This window comes from Hypanus sabinus, chromosome 1 (genome assembly GCF_030144855.1).
Source record: "Hypanus sabinus isolate sHypSab1 chromosome 1, sHypSab1.hap1, whole genome shotgun sequence".
Taxonomy (NCBI): domain Eukaryota; kingdom Metazoa; phylum Chordata; class Chondrichthyes; order Myliobatiformes; family Dasyatidae; genus Hypanus; species Hypanus sabinus.
In genome coordinates, this window is record NC_082706.1 from 114850413 (window position 1) to 114869304 (window position 18892).

General features: G+C 41.1%; 1 protein-coding gene across 2 annotated transcripts in view; it reads right to left on the reverse strand.

Moving 5' to 3' along the window:
- Positions 1-8812: 8812 nt before the first annotated feature.
- The window catches only part of LOC132396941 (CMP-N-acetylneuraminate-beta-galactosamide-alpha-2,3-sialyltransferase 1-like), a 60210-nt gene continuing 50130 nt past the window's right edge, over positions 8813-18892 (reverse strand). For both annotated transcript variants that reach the window (XM_059975073.1, XM_059975083.1), the window contains exons 4-7: positions 17964-18143; positions 17381-17426; positions 12038-12157; positions 8813-11618 (exon numbers count right to left, since the gene is read on the reverse strand). In XM_059975073.1, coding sequence (XP_059831056.1) covers positions 11445-11618; positions 12038-12157; positions 17381-17426; positions 17964-18143 — 520 coding nt within the window. In that variant the 3' untranslated portion in view covers positions 8813-11444. The remainder of the gene's footprint in view (positions 11619-12037; positions 12158-17380; positions 17427-17963; positions 18144-18892) is intronic.

Consider the following 18892-nt stretch of genomic DNA (forward strand, 5'->3'; position numbering starts at 1 on the left):
CTAAGACAACTGCACTGCTCCAAAGAGCGCTACATGAGGTCATTCTTACCTTTGGCCATTTGGCTTTATAATGAGTCAACCTATAGCCGGGGAAGTGATGACACCCTCCTGTTAGACTGTTTGAAGTAACTTATTTTTTATTCTTTCTTACTTCTCTTCTAGTATTTGTATATCTGTGCACTTGTAATGCTACTGTGGCACTAATTTCCTTTGGGATCAATAAAGTATCTATATCTATATTCAGAATTACAATATATAGTAAACATTAACTTCAACAACCAACCTTTAGACCTGAATGTGAATTGTAGATTTAACTTAAAATACAGTCCTGGACAATAGTTTCCTGAAGCTACGGACAGCAGTTAATTGAAGCAACAGACAAAGCTGATTGGCATTCATTTTGGATGCCTGCAGTATGGGTGCAAAAAAGGAGGTGTGTAAATTATATCTAATTCAAAGGAAGCATTGTAGATACATTGTAAATATAGAATTGTCCTTTGATTTTTAGTATATAATATTTATTTAGCATATAATATTTATCATGTAGTATTAAATCTTTCTCTGAAAAGGTCTGAATATGATGCCTATCACCCATTTTTGTTGAATAAAAGATTTATATATTCACTAGGTTCAGTCCCTCTCCAGTGACATTGTTCACATAAAAACATTTGGGGGCTTGACCGGGATACCTTCATGACCCATTGTGTGGCCAGCAATCTCAGCAGTCTAAGTGGGTGAGTATTTTTAAAGTTAGCACTCACACTTGGATCTATTCAGGTCACTGATTACGGGATAGTGAGGTATTATGAGAATGGTGGAGAGCTGAACTAGTAGTTATAAAAGTTGTTTGACCATAGGAAATATCCTCTCCACATCCACCTTATCTAGTCCTTTCAACATTTAGTAGGTTTCAATGAGTCCCCTCCCCGGATTCTTCTAAATTCCAGTGAGTACAGGCCTAAAGCGCTGCTTCTTAAAGATGTCCTGAATACTCAGGAGGCCAGTGCCCATGATGGAGCTCTCTGCAGCTTACTTTGATCCTCTGCAGCCTTACCCCCACCTTGCCCCCATACCAGATGGTGATGCAGTCAGTTAGAATGCTCTCCACGGTAGAAATTTCTGAGCGTTTTTAACGATGTACCAAATCTTCTCAAACTCCTAATGAAATATAGCTGCTTCGATAGATTGGATCCAGGTTAGGGCCTCAGAGGTATTGACAGACTTGATTTTGAAATTGCTCCACTTCTGAGAATTGGTGTGTATTCTCTCATCTTACCATTTCTGAAGTGCACGATCAGTTCTTTGGTCTCACCTACTGTGTGATAGTGTCATGGGCCACTGAGATAGAGCAGAGGATGAAGGGAGAGAAGTCATAAAGTGACTATAGTGAAAGTAACTGTTGTGACATCACAGACAACTTGCTTTGTGTGCCAGCAGCTGGTGCACGTATCAAGGATCAAGGAACTTCTGGAATGGACGCGGGAGGTTAAAGGAGATGATTCGTTGTATCTGTGGCTCCTTAGGCCATGTTTGGAGGCAGTGCCCTGAAAAACAAGCGAGTGAAAATCACTCACCAAAGCAAAATCCACAGCAGCGCCTTCTCAGTCTAACATGACTGCTGACGAGATTATAGACGTGGTGAGGTCAGACAAATGGCTGACGGCCACTTCTACTGCTAGTAATGGTCATCCACGAATGTATACAAGAGGTTTATTAGGGGACCCGTGAGGCGATTTACATCACCTGTGCAGGATGTGAAACAATGAGGGCAGAGGGAAATCGATCCCAGGCACTTGAGATCAAGGGATTGCAGCTGCCTGTATATTTTAGTGTGTGCCCAAACAATGAATGTACTATCCTGGGAACAAACACACTGAGTGAGGCAGGTTCTACCATTGGCTCAGGAAAAGGAGAAATAACATGGATAATATAGTGAACACGTGAGCATGTGTGATCTGCAAAGCAGCTAACGTGGCCAACAGGGAGACTGCAGCCCCGAGCAGGGAGGAGAGATGGGACAATGTGTGGGTATCATGTCTGGGGGTCCAAGGGGAGGGTCCAAGCACAGTCAGGAGCTGTTAGAAGTAGTGCAGCTGCCTGAGGGTGTAGCAGTGATCAAAGTAAAGACTCACCAGAAAGGGGATAGTAAGGAGCAGAAAGGGAATGAGCGGGCAGACGTCGGTGTGAGGAGAGCAGTGGAAGAACAAGAAGCAAAAGAAATTACAGGTGCACAGGAAGGAACTGCAACTGCCAATTTAGTAAGATTACTGTACGTGAAGTTTTGGAGTATCAGTGTAAACAGAGAGAACATTGAGGGATCAAGTGAGACATACTGTAGATCAGAGAGAGCCAGAGGGAGAGGAGATATTCCTCCCAAGTCCTGGTGAGGGAGCTGGTTGAAAGGACAGGTTCACCCACCAGTGGAAAGAACCTCAGGTGGTGCTCCGGATGAATGGCTCCTGTGTTGGTGTGCAGTCCCGGTGAGGCAGCCAGTGGAAACACTGGATTCAGGTTAAACCATGACCCACCCTCTTGACGCCGTCACAGACAGAGCAGGAGATCAAGTGTACCCGGGAACAATAACATTGCAGAAAACCCAAGTGAAGAACAGCAGCTGGCTGTATCAGTTCTGAGCACAGCTGATGGAAGCAGGCCACAGCAAACACACAGGCAGAGAACACCGAGAGAGTGAGACAGCATGTGAATAGCATGTTAAACTCTCATGGTAGTGGTACTCTGGAATGAAGGCTGCTTGCTGAAGTCAGACTAGTTGTATAGATCAGAATAGATAGATAGATACTTTATTCATCCCCAAGGGGAAATTCAACATTTTTCCAGTGTCCCATACACTTATTGTAGCAAAACTAATTACATGCAGTATTTAACTCAATATAAATATGATATGCATCTAAAATCACCCTCCCAAAAAGCATTAATAAATACCTTTTAAAAAGTTCTTAAATAGTTTACTAAAGTGCATTGAGTGGTAACTTAAGCTCAGTCCTAACCCCGGCACTTGAACATGTCTTGCCCCTGGTGGTTGAATTGTAGAGCCGAATGGCGTTGGGGAGTAATGATCTCTTCATCCTGTCTGAGGAGCATTGCATTGACAGCAACCTGCCGCTGAAGCTGCTTCTCTGTCTCTGGATGGTGCTGTGCAGAGGATGTTCAGGGTTTTCCATGATTGACCGTAGCCTACTCAGCGCCCTCCGCTCTGCCACCGATGTCATACTCTCCAGTTCTGTGCCCACGACAGAGCCCGCCTTCCTTACCAGCTTATTAAGATGTGAGGCATCCCTCTTCTTAATGCTGCCTCCCCAGCACGCCACCACAAAGAAGAGGGCGCTCTCCACGACTGACCAATAGAACATCTTCAGCATCTCACTACAAACATTGAATGACACCAGCCTTCTGAGGAAGTACAGTCGACTCTGTGCTTTCCTGCACAGGGCATCTGTGTTGGCAGTCCAGTCTAGCTTCTTGTCTAACTGCACTCCCAGATACTTGTAGGTCTTAACCTGCTCCACACATTCTCCATTAATGATCACTGGCTCCATGTGAGGCCTAGGTCTCCTAAGTCCACCACCATCTCCTTGGTCTTGGTGATATTGAGACGCAGGTAGTTTGAGTTGCACCATATCACAAAGTCCTGTATCAGTTTCCTATACTCTTCCTCCTGACCATTCCTGACACACCCCACTATGGCCATGTCATCAGCGAACTTCTGCACATGGCAGGACTCCGAGTTATATTGGAAGTCTGATGTGTACAGGGTGAACAGGACCGGAGAGAGCACGGTCCCCTGCGGCGCTCCTGTGCTGCTGACCACCGTGTCAGACCTACAGTCTCCCAACCGCACATACTGAGGTCTGTCAGTCAAGTAGTCCGTTATCCAAGCCACCATGTATAAGTCTACTCCCATCTCCGTTAGTTTGTGCCTTAAGATCCTGTGGTGTTAAAGGCACTAGAGAAGTCCAGGAATGTAATCCTCACAGCACCACTGACCCTGTCCAGGTGAGAGAGGGATTTGTGCAGCAAGTACGTGATAGCATCCTCCACTCCCACCTTCTCCTGATACGCAAACTGAAGAGGATCCCGGGCATGCCTGGTTTGTGGCCTCAGATTCTGTATTATCAGTCGCTCCATGGTCTTCATCACATGCGACGTCAAAGCAACAGATCTGAAGTCATTCATCTCCCTTGGTTGTGGTTTCTTCGGTACCGGGACAATACAGGATGTTTTCCACTGTCTGGGTACCCTTCTCTGCTCCAGACTCATGTTGAAGATGCGCTGAAGGGGTTCTCCCAGCTCAGATGCACAGGCCCTCAGTAATCGTGGGGATACTCCATCCGGTCCAGCCGCCTTGCTGGTACAGATCTTCCTCAGTTGACCTTTCACCTGTGCAGCCGTAATCTTGGGCATGGGTGAGGTCTCCTGTGAGTGGCTATTTTCCTGTGAGGGAAGTGAGAGGGAGGACAAGTAGAGAGACAAGCCTGGTGTGGAGTTCTGCGGTGAGGATATTACCGCAGAAACAATATTGGGGAAAACAGATGGGAAGGGATCTGAGTTACAGTAAAGAGATCAGGTTCCACAACTTCGAGGGCATGCCCGGACGAGAAAGCGAATAAACTGCACATGATATCTGAAGGAGGTCACTCCCGCCTGAATGGGGAGTGAATTCAAATGAACTGGGCCCTTTCACTGGCCCAACCTTTGATTGACTAGACAGTCCGAAAGGGGTGCCACTGAGAGAGTCATTCAAATAGAGGACCTAACCCCTCCTGTACCTCAATGAAGAGTGTCTCTGAACCTGATACATTTACCTTGCTAGTGCCCCTGGCTGGAAGAAACCACTGCTAGCCTCTGCAGAATTTTAGCTATCAGAAAATGGAGGATTTTATATAGAGAATGTGATTAAACTGTAATCAGCCAGCAGGGAAAGAGGCAGCAGACTTAGGAGAGATGAAGCTGCAATTTAAAGACAGTTAGTCAAATATCTGGAACAATCTCTGCTTAGTGTCTTGTAGATAGCCATTTGGGACAACAGCATAGATGTAGAGGAAGGGGTTCCGAAGTATAGGGCATTTTTGCTGCCTATTTGATTGGATCTTCCTTAAGTTTTGGTTTTTCCTGGGGCAAAGTTATTTTGTCCAGAAGAGCTAACAGGAGGAACTGTTAGGGCGTTTTCAGGAATTAGGGTATATAGCAAATATTAACTTCAGCAACTAATCTTTAGACTGAATATGGGACATAGATTAAATTTAAAATGCAGCCCTGGGCATTAGTTTCCTGAAGCAGTGAACAGCAATTAATTGAAAAACCAAGCAATGCTGATTAACATTAATTTTGGGTGTCTGGAGTATGGGGGCAAAGAAGGAGGTGTGTAAATTATAGCTAATTCAAAGGAAGCATTGTAGATACATTACAAATATAGAATTGCACTGTGAGCTTTAACATATAAAATATCACATCCTATTGGGTTGAACAGGCCTCTTCCTCTGAAAGGATTTCAGTATAACGCCTGCTGCTTGTTTTTATTGAATGAAAGACTTCCATGTCCATTGGCTTCAGTCTCTCTCCAGTGACTTCGTTCACATTACAACATCTGTCTCTTGTTTTTTCCTCTCTCCTTGTCCTTATGCCCAGTTTTGGATATTGCAGCAACAAAGAAAGACACTGTTTTTCTGATGCATTACATAATTATGAAAGATGTGACCCACTACATATCATGATTTCCTTAATTGCTCATACAGTAACAAAAAACACACACTTTTGCTTTAATAATGTGATCTAACTGACTTAAATGGGGTTCATTCCCAATAGGCAGGATCCAGTTAGATAATCACTGTGTATTCATTTTTGGGATATGACAGACACCAGCAAGACCAGCACTTGCCCAGCTCTGAATACCCTTGAGTACACAATGGCGAGCAGCCTTCTTGAACCACCACAGTCCACTGGAGAAGATCCTCTGATAGTTCTGTTGGATCCTCTCCATCATTGAGCACATCTACAAGATTGCGCTGTTGCAGGATACTAGCATCCATCATCAAGGACCTCCACTACCCAGGTCATGTACACTTCTCACCACAGCATCAGGAAGAAGGTACTCACACCACCAGATTCAGGAACAGTTATTACCCCTCAATCATCAGGTTCTTGAACAAGTGGGAAGAACTTCACTTGCCCCCATCACTGAACTGTTCTCACAACCTGGATGCTGCGTGTGTACAATGCTCCCATGGTCGCCATCTTCTGGATAGGTCTTGAAACCATATATTTCACTTGTGTGTCTTCTACAGTGGTTTTCAACTTGAATGTGATTGTTGGAGCCTGCGATTTGCAGTTTGGAGATTGTTTGGGTGTTTCATCACTCTGCGGTCTCCGAGAGGATTCTGGGAGACAGAGGCAGCACGCGTGAACCCTGTGGTGAGAAGGCTGCTGGATGGGGCATAAACTGATGTTTGACTCCATTTTGCCAATTAAAGTTTCTACTGTTTGCCAATTATAGTGAAGAGTGAGTTTGAAACATTGAAGGGAGGGTGAATGCCAGCTGCCTACCTTTTGATTGTGGCGGAGTTGCTCTGCTACTGGAGTTGGGATGAACACTGAAGGGATTGCTTTGCTGCTGGAGGGGGGGAGGCTGCTTTTTTGATCGCTGGTGGGATCACTCTGCCGCTGGAGAGGGAGAGACTGCTCCTGTGCCTGATGAATGATAGCCAGGTTTTTGCGTTTTGAATATGGGCCTTTTTCCATCATACAGCTTTTTATATTCTGTTCTTTGCCTGGTCCTTATCATTTTTTTTGTGTGGGGCGACAGGGATTTGGGGGGAGGGTCGATGATTGTGCTGGCGTTCTTTTCTTTCTAGATGGATTTGTGCCCATCTAGAGAAGAAGAATTTCAGAGTTGTATACTTTGATAATAAATGAACCTTTGGACACACTTTCAAGTAACATTTATCTCATGTTCTTGACATTTATTGCTTACAAATTATTTCTTTTCTCTTTTGTGTTTGCATAGTTTGCTGTCTTTTGCACAATGGTTGTCTGTTTATCCTTTTGGGTGCAGTCTTACGTTGATTCTTAGAACTTAGAAATTTTCGGCACATTACAATGCCCTTCGGCCCACAATGTAGTGCTGACCATGTAACTGCCTAGAATTTCCCTAGCACATAGCCTTCTATTTTTCTAATCTCCATGTAGCTATCTAAGGGGCTATTAAAAGACCCTATTGTATTCAATTCCACCACCATTCCATAACTCATCCGGTCCCAGTGACTTTTCTAACAATGCTTTTTAAAAGCTCCAGCTAATGTCCATATGCTCAAGTTTTCAACTGGCTATAAATCATCAACTGGCTCAACTGTATGCTTTCTTGCTTAGCTTTTTCCAGTCCTGAGCTTTTCTTTTCAAGTTCTATCTGAAACTTATCCACTCGGGCTGTGATCTTCTGCTCCACCTCCTCCAACAGCTTTTCTAAGCGCTCATTCAAGTTCAGTTTCTCGAAGGGTTGGATCTTTAACCGAGCCAGCCCTTTCTCATAAACGGCATCTACTGCAGCTGCAGCTAGAGCTGCCGGAGGAGTAGAAGGAGTCACTGCCTTTCTCATCAATATTTCGTTTACTGAGCCTTCGAATTCAGGCAAATCACAGGTGGAACCACGTGATAATTCCTCCCCGCACTCTAAATTATATAAATATTGTGGCGACCTACTTCCTAGCGTATTCGAACCGGCTCACAAATAGCCAGCGTGCCGGCACAAGGGCCAGTCCCAAGAGGGTGCCGGGTCTGCTTCACCAACAAAGGAAAAAAGTCTGTGGGAATTTGTGAGTACGTGTCCCCTACAGCATCCGCGCCCGGGGAGGGCGGGATCAGGGAGGCTTTAAAGCAAGGCTGTGAAGTTTGAATAAAATCGTCTTTAATTGCAGTTTACCGACTCTGTGTCATTATTTTAGCGCTGCGTGTAACACACCGCTACAATATCTCTGTTCTTTGCTCCTAAGTGAGGTGCTTTCAAAGATTTCTTTACAGGAAGTAGGTATCAGAATTGATTTGTCACCTCCTTAAGATAAAATACCAGCATCACAGATACTATTAGACTTTGAAAGGATGTAAAGTGTCTGATTGTATTCCAGATGAGCTCACAATGAAGAAAGATTCCTAAAGCACTGGTATTCCTTATTATGATTCTTGGAGTTAATGTGAATGCCCACAAGAAAATGAATGTCAGGGTTGTATATGGTGCCATATATGTGCTTTGATAATAAATTTGCAGTTTTCCTTTTTAGTCGCATGGATGGATTATTTTAGAGTATTCTGTTGGTTGTATGCCCTGCAGTCAGTGTGAACTGGAGATGGAGGGGAGGAAAGGTTTAGGATGTCAAGCATCTTAGTTAAATACTCAAATTTTATCTCTACTGTGTCAGACTTTGGTATAAAAGTCTATTCTAGGAGCTTACTTTTGGGCATGCAATCAGGGTTAACCATCCATCAGGGATCATTTAGTATAATCACTCTGCTGGCGACATAGACCTGGGAGATAATGTGACATTTCTTCACTTACCCTACCTGTAGATTTGGATAATTTTTCAGAAGCAGCATTGATAATAGCTCCCCATTACATAGCCTGTTATGCTAGTCCATGTATCTTAAGTGTGCAGAGGTCAGCCATCACTGCTGCAATATGAATTTTGTGCTATATTTGAGATCTTAATTTTCATTTTTTGCTCACGAAAGCTGCGTTGCTGCATTGAGGGCAACAATGATGTTTAATGCTGACATCTCCCTTCATTGAAAGATCACTCATGAAATAAGAGACACAGTCAATATTTTCCAGGGTCTCATTCTGTATTGTTACAGCCAGAGAGTAGTGTCATAGAGTTACAACAAGCTGGTAGAATTCTTTGTTTTCTACCTAGTTGTATATAACTGATTCTCAATTCAACAGCTTGCAATGAAGTCTTTCTGGACATTAATCAAAACCAGACACCTGACAGGGCAGTATTATCACGTTTCACATGAATGATATTATCATCATTTCAAAATTGGACAAGGGCTGGAACAGCCCTGTTCTATATGATTCATTTACAAATGGACTTCTCTGCACAATATAATTACTTTGATTTTAAACTAATTTATGAAGTAATTTCCCATATTATTATTCAAAAAAGTAACACCAAAGTGGGCGATGAATAATTAGAGATAATTAAATAGATTATATATTAAACTTATTGTAATGCTAAAATATTACTAATATAGGTTTGTGTCTTGAATCCTAAATAGTAAACAATATACAATAGAATACAAAATTCAAGAGAATTCAGAATTATTACACCCCTATCACCTCAACTTCAAAAACTGGACCCTACTTTTCATTCCATCCATTATTAAGTTTAAACTAAAAAATAATTCCGTAAAAGCCTTTGATTCTGAGAATAATTCACGGACCCACAGAAGTCAAGTTGGCTCTCAACAATATGTTTGATAGAAAATTACTTGTTCACCAGTGAAGTCAGAATTTACCTGGAATCTAAATTAGTGACAATACCCCTCCACTGAAAAATGGTTAAGTTTAGTTAGCGACTTCTTCATCTCTAGGCTTTTAAAGGTTAATTCAGGGAATTAACTCTGAAGACCCAACGGGTCTGTGTGAATCTGAGTAGGTTTCTATGAGAGTAGACCTTATTTCAATATGAACTCTCTTGATGTGTAAAAGGTGGAGGAAGAGACAAACATAAGGTGACAGGTAAAAGCTGAAGGGAGAGGGATGATGTAAAGAGCAGGGAGGTTGATTGGTGAAAGAGATCCAGGGTTGGAGAAGGAGCAATCTGATTGAAGAGACAGAAGGCCATGGAAGAAAGAAAAGGGGGGAGGAGCACCAGAGGGAGGTTCCTTGTGTTTGTCTCTCCCCTCCCCCATCTTTTAATCCTACTCCTCATTTTTTTTCCAGTCCTGCTGAAGGGTCTTGGCCTGAAACATCAACTGTACTTTTTTCTATAGATACTGCCTGGCCTTCTGAGTTCCTCTAGTGTGTTGCTTGGATTTCCAGTATCTGCAGATTTTCTCTTGTTTGTGATTAGATGCACAGTAGATCCTTTCTTTGCCTCAAATGCATTTAGCTTCACTGGACTAGTAAATTCAGTTCCTTCTACCACCCTTTTAAGGCCATTTGTCTGTTAACATATGAAACATTAACACTTGTTCTTTTTTAAAGTCCTGTTTCTGTCCATAAAGTAATTTTTATTCTTTCTGTGGTGGATGTTCTCCTGTGAACATTACAGTTCTATCAAAGTCCTGACTTGTCTTCATAAATATTTTGTGCTATTACTTCAACGGAGAAAATCAAACTATTGGCAGAAGTTTTTATGGAGGAAGTTGAATTCTGATGTAATACCTTTTCCACAGGATGCATTTGCTTAAATGCTCAGCTAACCTTTAATAGGGAACGTAAGGCAAGTTGTTTTGAAGAATAACAATATTCTTTTGATTTAACCTTCACTTTACAACTTCAAGAGTATCCTTTGCAGCTGTCGTAAGTCAGCACAGGAATACTTCTTCACGCTGAGATCAGAATGGGAAGTCTTCCTTATAAACACCTCAATGCACAAGATCTCAAAAGTCTTGAAAGTAAGTTGTCTGAGTAATTCATAGCAAGAATGGAAGAAAAAGCTTAACTGACAATTCTTAATCACAGTTAAGAAGTAGCCTTTTTATAAACATATAGACATAGTGCAGTTGCACGACAGGACTGTGTCCATGTTTTTTACTTCCTTGTACTTACTCTCTGATCTTCACTATTCTCCTAAATGTTATAGAATTGAGGACAACCTAGGATATGATTCCAGGATGCTAATATGTGATTCTGGGTAATCTCACCCAACTGCAAATCTGGATGGTAAGAATCATGTTGAAGTCCCAGATGCCTTTGTGCACATGTTGCCAAGTCAACTTTTGAGCTGCTAAGGCACTAAACCAAGAGGAGAGTTTTTCTCCTGCCTTTTGAAACGTTTAAATCAATTATTCTGTCCAGAAAACCAGATAACCATGCGCAGGACCCCAATGAATCTTGAATCTTTCTAGACTTGCAACTAAAATTCATGCCAGGTTGGCAATCTTTCTTCACCAAAGCTCAGGGTGAATGCGAAGAGTTGAGATGATGCTAACTGAGTTGCTGGCTACACAATATGAAATTATCTTACTAGGCTGGTATTGAGAATTACAATCGATAGAATCAAAATGATAGAGGAAATCTAAAAATCAGAAGAACACCAAAATCTCACAGTAAGAATGCCCTTTTAAGTTTAAAGTTAAAGCACATTATGGTACAGAATAGTTTTTCTTTCTATTTGCCTGAGTTTAAGATAGTGTTCCCATTTCCATCACCTCAATGAATACAGACAGTTACAATATGCATTTGCCTGGACATGAATCACATTCTTGCAGGCTTAAGCACCTTTGAAAAACTGTATTTTGCTAATATTGGCAAGTGTCTGGATGACATTGGCTTCAAAATCTCCATCATGAATTTTCGTTATTCGGAAAGCACCTGCTCCCGGATTCTTCTCCCAGTAATGATGCCAGTGCCCCAATTTGTTGGCACCAAATCCATAAACATCCACCTGCAGGCAAGAGAAGTTGTAGATATTAGAATAACACTGCAAGTGAGGAGTGTCCATCTACTCTCATCCTTTTCCCTTGTTGGCATGCAATGAGTCTGCAAAGCAAATGTCTGCTTGCATGACTTCCAGACTATGTGTGAAGCACTGGAGGAGATGTGGAAGGCAGTGCAATTGTTTGGGACTCAGTTGACATCCATGCTCCTTTCAACACCATTCATCAATTCACAAGAGAACACCAGAACCTTGTGTGCCGTGAATATTAATTAACTAAAGAAAACCTGAATTCAACCGAAAGATATGTGAGGAGACATTTACAGCCTGTGACTGGTGCTCTTGTTAGTTACCAGGTTGCACTCTGTATTATCATAGTGTTCAAAATTAATAAGCATTCTTTTGTTTATATAAGAAACTACATTTACCTCATCACAGACATGAAGTGCAAAAATTAGGGTTATCATTCCTGTTGATGAGTACCTCCCGTGATTCTCAGTCCAGTTGTTATGAATGTACTTAAAAAAATGTGGGTTCACAACTAATACCTGAAAATATAAAGATCAAGAAATCTGATTTAGAGATTTGTTTTTGGTCTAGAGGAAGACAAACAATAAGTTTATAAAATTATATTTAAAAAATCTGAAATAACGGGAAATGCTGGGAACTCTCAGCAGGTCAGGCAGCCTCTTTCGGAAATAGAAACAGGTAAAGGCATTTCAATGCTTTCATGAAAAATGGGGAGGAGAGAAAATAAGCTGGCTTTCAATTGCAGACTGTGTATGGGTGGGAGGGCAAATAAGGTGATGGGAATATTTCATGACAGACCACAAAACTACTTCTTTTACTTTGTTTTCTTCATCCTTTTCTTTCAAATTTGGTCCTGCTACTACATTTTGTTTTCAGGCTGACTGAGCAATCTGGCCCTTTACTAACTTTGAGGGAGTTCAGCAAGGTTTCGAGTGAGGCATGCGGTCTGAAGGCCAAGAAGCCTGGAGATGGGGCGCAATCCCAAGATGATCTCCGTTTCTCACTGATCCCACTATTTAAAGTATCAAGCCAGATTCAAATCAATGGGCATGAGAGCAGAAGGCGGGTGGGTGAGCTCTCTCTCCCTCTCCCTCCCACTGCCCCTCCCCACCTCTCTCTCTCTCTCTCCCTCCCTACCTCTCTCCCTTTCTCCCCTTGCTTGATGTTGCCAAATTATATGGATCTTGGGCAAAGTTTAATTGATGCCATTTATGGATTGGACTCTGTAGTTCACATTATGAGGTGCCTCTGGTTTCTGGATGCTCTTTTTTTTTGTTGCTGTGTTGTATGATTTCAACTGGAGTGGATTAGCACTGCAGCCAGCAGATAACGAGAGACATGGTGCTGGAGAGCCCGGACTCCTTTGACGTTTTTGTGATTTAGTGTTTCATATTCTGTGTTCTTCGTCTCCCCCCCCACCCCCCACCCTTTTGGTTGGCATTCGCGCAACTTGCTCTTTTTTTTCTGCATGCTGGGAGCTTTGACATTTTTTTTAAACGTGGTTTCCTTTGTTGATGGCAGGGTTGCAGTGGGATATAAATGACTGAGCCAACAGGTTAATAGAGGCACTTGGAGAGCAAGGATGTGAACATGCAAAATAAATGCAAAGCTTGAACATACCCAGAAAATCTAGCTGCATGTTTATGAGCTGGGTTAATATTTTCCAGATCTATGAATACTAAGATTAAGCAAATATGACACCAGGCTCGATGGCTTAAATTTTTCCCAACTCCTCTTCCTGTCAGCATACTTCTCCACACCATCATTACTTCGTCCATCTTGTATCACCATCACTCCTATTGTATATTTCAATACCCCACTAATCTTTTACCCCCTTGCTTGTCATATTTATATATTCTCACTCAAGACCTACAAAGACTATGTTTACCCTGCCCTTCCAAATGTGCACCAGTCCTCCCTAAGATTATTTCCATTGGTCTCCCACTTCTGACATAAGGCTCATTAGTCATTGGTACTTGGCTTATCAGCTGATCTTCTTAAAGGGAGCACCAATATCAACCAACCAATAATCTTCTGGCACCTCACTTGTAGCTAATGGATGTCCAAGGAATATCTGTCAGGGTCCCAGCTATCTCCACCAAAATCTTTCAATTTCCTCTTTCAATGCAGCATATTTCTGGTGTTTTCACTTAGAGATTTCTGTGAATTATGTGTCTTTGGAATGGCTATATCTATTAAATAAGTTGTTCTTGTCTGTTTATCCCGTATCATTATATCCAGACGGTTATTATGGTTTGTCCTATCCGTATGATGCTTGCCACTTGATTGTGTCTGTGTAAGTAGCCAGATTGTGTTAAACCGCTACAGCAACCTTATTATTTTTTGTATTTGTAGTTTGTTGTCTTTTGCACATTAGTTGCTTGTCCATCCTGTTGGGTGCAATCCTTCATATTGCATTTCTTGGATTTACTGAGGATGCCCACAAGAAAATGAACCTCAGGGTTTTTTAATGTGACATATATGATAATAAATTTACTTTGAACTTTGAACAGTTGTTGACCTGCCTTTCAATTCTTTTGATTGCACACTATCCAGATATTGACAGAGTCACATTCTTCAGTTTGCACATAAAGGATCAATGTAGCAACATACAGTATACGCTTTCACTGATGTTGAACCACTGGAGGGGTAGAATATTTCCATTCATATAGACATTGTGGCACAGCAGACCATTCAGCCCATCTCACATGCTGTCTCTATTTTACAGCAGTCTTCTGCTCTTTTCCCAGTGCCTGCAATTCTATTTCCTTCCAGTACATCTCTGATTTACTTTTGAAACCATTGACCTTCTCCCCTCCACTACTCTTTTATTAGGCAATAAGCTTCAGGTGTTTCTCTGTCAAATTATTGTTTTCAGAGGAGAATTTCACAATGTTGTAGAATTGACATTTAATTTAAGCTTGCTGATGTCACCTTTGGCAGCATAACAGAAGCTTAGATCCACAAGCCAAGTTATGCCATACTTCCAAATCCATTGCTAAAGTTCATTCAGGCAAAGCAAGTATCGTTACAGTGGCTGGGTGCAGCTCCAAATGGTATGATTACAGTGTTAAATCAAAGTTTGATGACTCTTAACTAAAATAAGTACTGGTTTCAGTACTCCAGGATACAGCTGTCAGCTAAATTGGACTAACAAGAGAGGAAAAAAGACAGAATGTTATTGCCCAGTATAGGCTTTTTGGCCCACAGTGTTGTGCCAACTTTTTAACCTTCCCTTAAGATTAATGGAACTCTTCCCTCTTATGTAACCCTCCATTTTTCTATCATCCATGTGTTAGTTTTTCAAATGTTAAATATATGCATGATAATATATCAAAATTGTATTGTGTGCTTTTAATTAAATTTGTTGTTTAGTTGTTAAGTTGAGCCTGACTCTTCATGACTTCATGGAGCCTAAGGTTTTCATGACAAGATACGGAAGTAGGTTTCCAGGCCTTTCTCCCGCACAGATATTGCGGCTGCACAGGCTGGGACCTGTCTGGGTCTCAGGACCAACTGCCTTGAAGTCCAGCGCTGATGCCACTATACCACCAGCTGGCACTGCTCTGCAACTAAATTTAAAGAACACCAAATTGGGCATTCAGATGCTCAATGTCTGTTATTTCTGCATCACACAGGTTTTTTTTACCATTAAAGGCACAAGATGGATTCCAATGGGTTTTAGACCATTTCTGGGAGAAGTAGACACAGGATTAAAAATATCCTTATGGGGACAGTTTCTAATGGCCAGGGATTGGGCAAAAGAAGGTATTACTAAAGAGGAGATCATAAGCACACAATTACTAATTACAACACAAAATATCTGGAGGCAAGGTGAACCATTTATAGGGGAATATGGTGGGACAGATGGTTAATGCACCAATTCCGACGTTGAGAATTAGATAGCTGTTCTGCATATAAAGTGGACTGTAGGATAACTAGAGACAAGGTAAGACTAATCAGGGATAGAAGAGGAAACATGTACCTAAAGTTGGAGGAGTTAGGGGAGATTTGTAATGAATAATTTGCTTCAGTATTTGCCAGTGAGAGGGAAATTGATAAATGCGTGGTAGGCATAGAACAGGCTGATAGGCTGGAAAATGTCAATGCTAAGAAAGAGCATTAGGAAAGTTAAGTTCAGGGGGTCGGCTAGGATATACCACTTTGCTACAGGAAGCGAGGGAAGAGATTCTTGTGTGTTTCACGATGATCATTGCAACTTTACTGGTCATAGGAGTAGTACAGGAAGATTGGAGAGGGTTGGGAGAAAGCTACTGGGGCAGGGTGGATGCCAGAAGGGTTTTTTTGGCACACAGTAGTAGGTATGTGGAATGCCCTGCCAGGGATGGTGGTAGCTCTAGATACATCAGGGATATTCAAGCCTCTCAGAAAAGCACATGGGTGAAAGGAAATTAGAGTATTATGTGAGTGCTAGATTGATCATTAAGTAAGTTAAAGCTTCAGCACAACATCATTGGCTTAAGAGCCTGTACTCTGCTGAACTGTTCTATGGTCAATAAAATTTAATGTTGAGAAAGAGGCATTTTATGAACATACAAATATATGAATTATGAGGATAGACTTAGAGAACAAGAAATTTATGGGGGTTGCCATTGGATGGAGTAACAGAAGACAGAATAAGTGACTAGACTTATTCCTTGAGTTCAGATAGAGATGTGATCTTTGAAATGTACAGAGTTCTTATGGGTTGACTAGGTAAATGCAGGGAAGATCTGTGCTCTGGTTGGGATGTCACAATGAAACTGACCATAAATCAATATGCACATTCACCTTTTAACATTTCTCCTCGCCCAGTAAAATCCAGATTGTGACTGGTCCTCTCTCTCAATACTGTTTCGCTATTCACCCAAATGTCCCTTTGTGCTTTTTATGTCTAGAATCTATCTATTGCCTTCTTAATTATATTTAGTGATCAGGCCTCCAGTGAGTTCAGTGGGAAGGAACTCCAGCAGTTTCTGTCCTCTGAAAGAAGAACTTTTCCTTATCTTATCCCTAAATGTCTCACCCTATGTTTTGAGTCTGTGACCACTGGTTTTAGAACTCCCAGTAAAGAAGAGATCCTCCCAACATCAAGCCTGCTAAACCCTGTCAGTTTCAATGAGATTTCCTCTCATTCTTCTAGACTCTAGTAAATGCAAACCTAACTGAGCTCCAAAACCTCCTGCATATTCTGTGTGTTGACCTAGTTGACCTAATCTTTTTTCATAGGGTAGTCACACTCTCTCCAATATGTGTTAGGCCTCTGCTGTACTCATTCAATGGTAAATGTAACCTTACTTGGATACGGAAGCCGAAATTACACAGAATACTTGAGGTGTAATCTCTCCCTCGTTGCCATTACTAAGATACTAACTAAAACACAGCCCCAGCAGCCCTGGCCTCGACGCGTGAGAGATGTTCCTTTTGTTCTATTCATCCCTCTGTATTTTAAAACAAACTTTCATTTCTCACTTTTGGTTTTTTAATAAGTGGTCGTCAACCCTGAAACCTTAATTTTATTTCTCTTTCCACAGATACTTACTGACCTGCTGTGTGCTTCCATCATTTTTGTTGTACTCTATTTATATTTGCAATGATTTACTCAAATATGTACCATCTAGTTCTGTTCTTCAATTAAAATAAGTAGATAAGCTACAACTAAGCCACTTCCATTGTCACTGAAGATCATACATCTGTGCTTAACCATCAGTTAAATACAGCATATATAAATTGTAACTCACCTTATCTCTATCTGCCTTGATTTTATTCAACACTCGAGTATACGTTCTGTTAATAAAAAAGGTATCACGTAGAACTTTTCATCAATTCATCTTATTCCAAGCACACAAATAGGTAGAAATATATCACAATTTTATCTAAATAATGTGGTTCCTCCTACTTACTGAAAAATCTGTGACCTGTTGTGGACCATTGATGTAATAATTACTATTTGTTGTTTTCAATGGATATTTCAATGTTACCTCCACAACCGTTAAACTGCTTTTGTGTGGACAATTAATGGGATGTAATCAATGAATCACTAAATTGTATTAAGCACCATCATGTATGTTTTAGAGTGGAATTTACACATCATTGACAGCCCATGGTGATTTAAGTCAGACAGCCTGTCAAGGGCTACTTGTGTGCGCTAAGAAAGAGCTATAGGCCCATTAAATGCTGTAATTCATAATGAGTCAATGCTTTCAGGGCACAGAAGCAAAAAAGAGCAAAATTAGTGACATTAATGTGGAGGACATCTAACTATCTTGGAATCATTATATGTTCATGTGTATTTCTTTTGGGAAGAATTAACATCTGACTCACCGGGTGATCCTCCCCGTGGTAAAGGCACTTATTAGCCACCGTAAGTCCAATATTTTAAATGGTATCAGGACCAAAGAAACATTTTCTGCTAGGTTTTGTGCACTTTCAGGATACATGAATTGATGTGAGGTTTTACTACCCACATCCGCCTCGTAGCCAACGGTCTTTGCATGGTTCATCCTATACGAAAAGAAAAAAAAGAGCAGCTCATTTTGCAAATGCACAGAAAATTCTTGCTCATTCTTTTAATGAGATCTAAATTGGTTTCTATAGACAATGTTTATTTATTTACATTTCGAGTCAAAGTGAAACACTGCGTGGAAACAAACCCTTCACTCCAAACTATCCACGCTAACCAAGTTATAACTTGAATTAGTCCCCTTTTGTAGTGTTTAGTCCATATCCCTCTATACTCCAAATATACAAATTAGGAGTGGGTGACTCTAATAGAAGGGAGGAAATAAAAGAGTTCATAGGAAGTTTTCTAAAATTTGTTTTGGGAAGTTGCCTTATGAGGAAAGGTTACACATGCTAGACCACTATTTGGAAGTGTGGTGCTTCTTTTTGTAGAGATCCAGAGTCGTGGTCAATATTTCGTTCTGTGATCAAAGATCTGGCAAATGGAGCATAATGTGGGAAAGTGTGATCTTGTCCACTTTAATAGGAAAAAATGAAAATGAAGCAAATGAGCCAAATTCTGACCACTTTTCACTCTGAGGGTTGTGAATTTTTGGAGCTCTTTTCCGTTATTCCTCTTGAATCTACTCTAGAATTTTTCAATTTCTAATAAGCTTTCATCCCGTTGCTTATCAAGAACTTATTTAAATTTGCCTTACAATTATTCAAAGCTCGTGACTCTAAGAAAAACAAAAATCTCTTCCCTAAATGGGCAGTCACCCTATTACTTTTAAACATTGACGCCCAAGTTC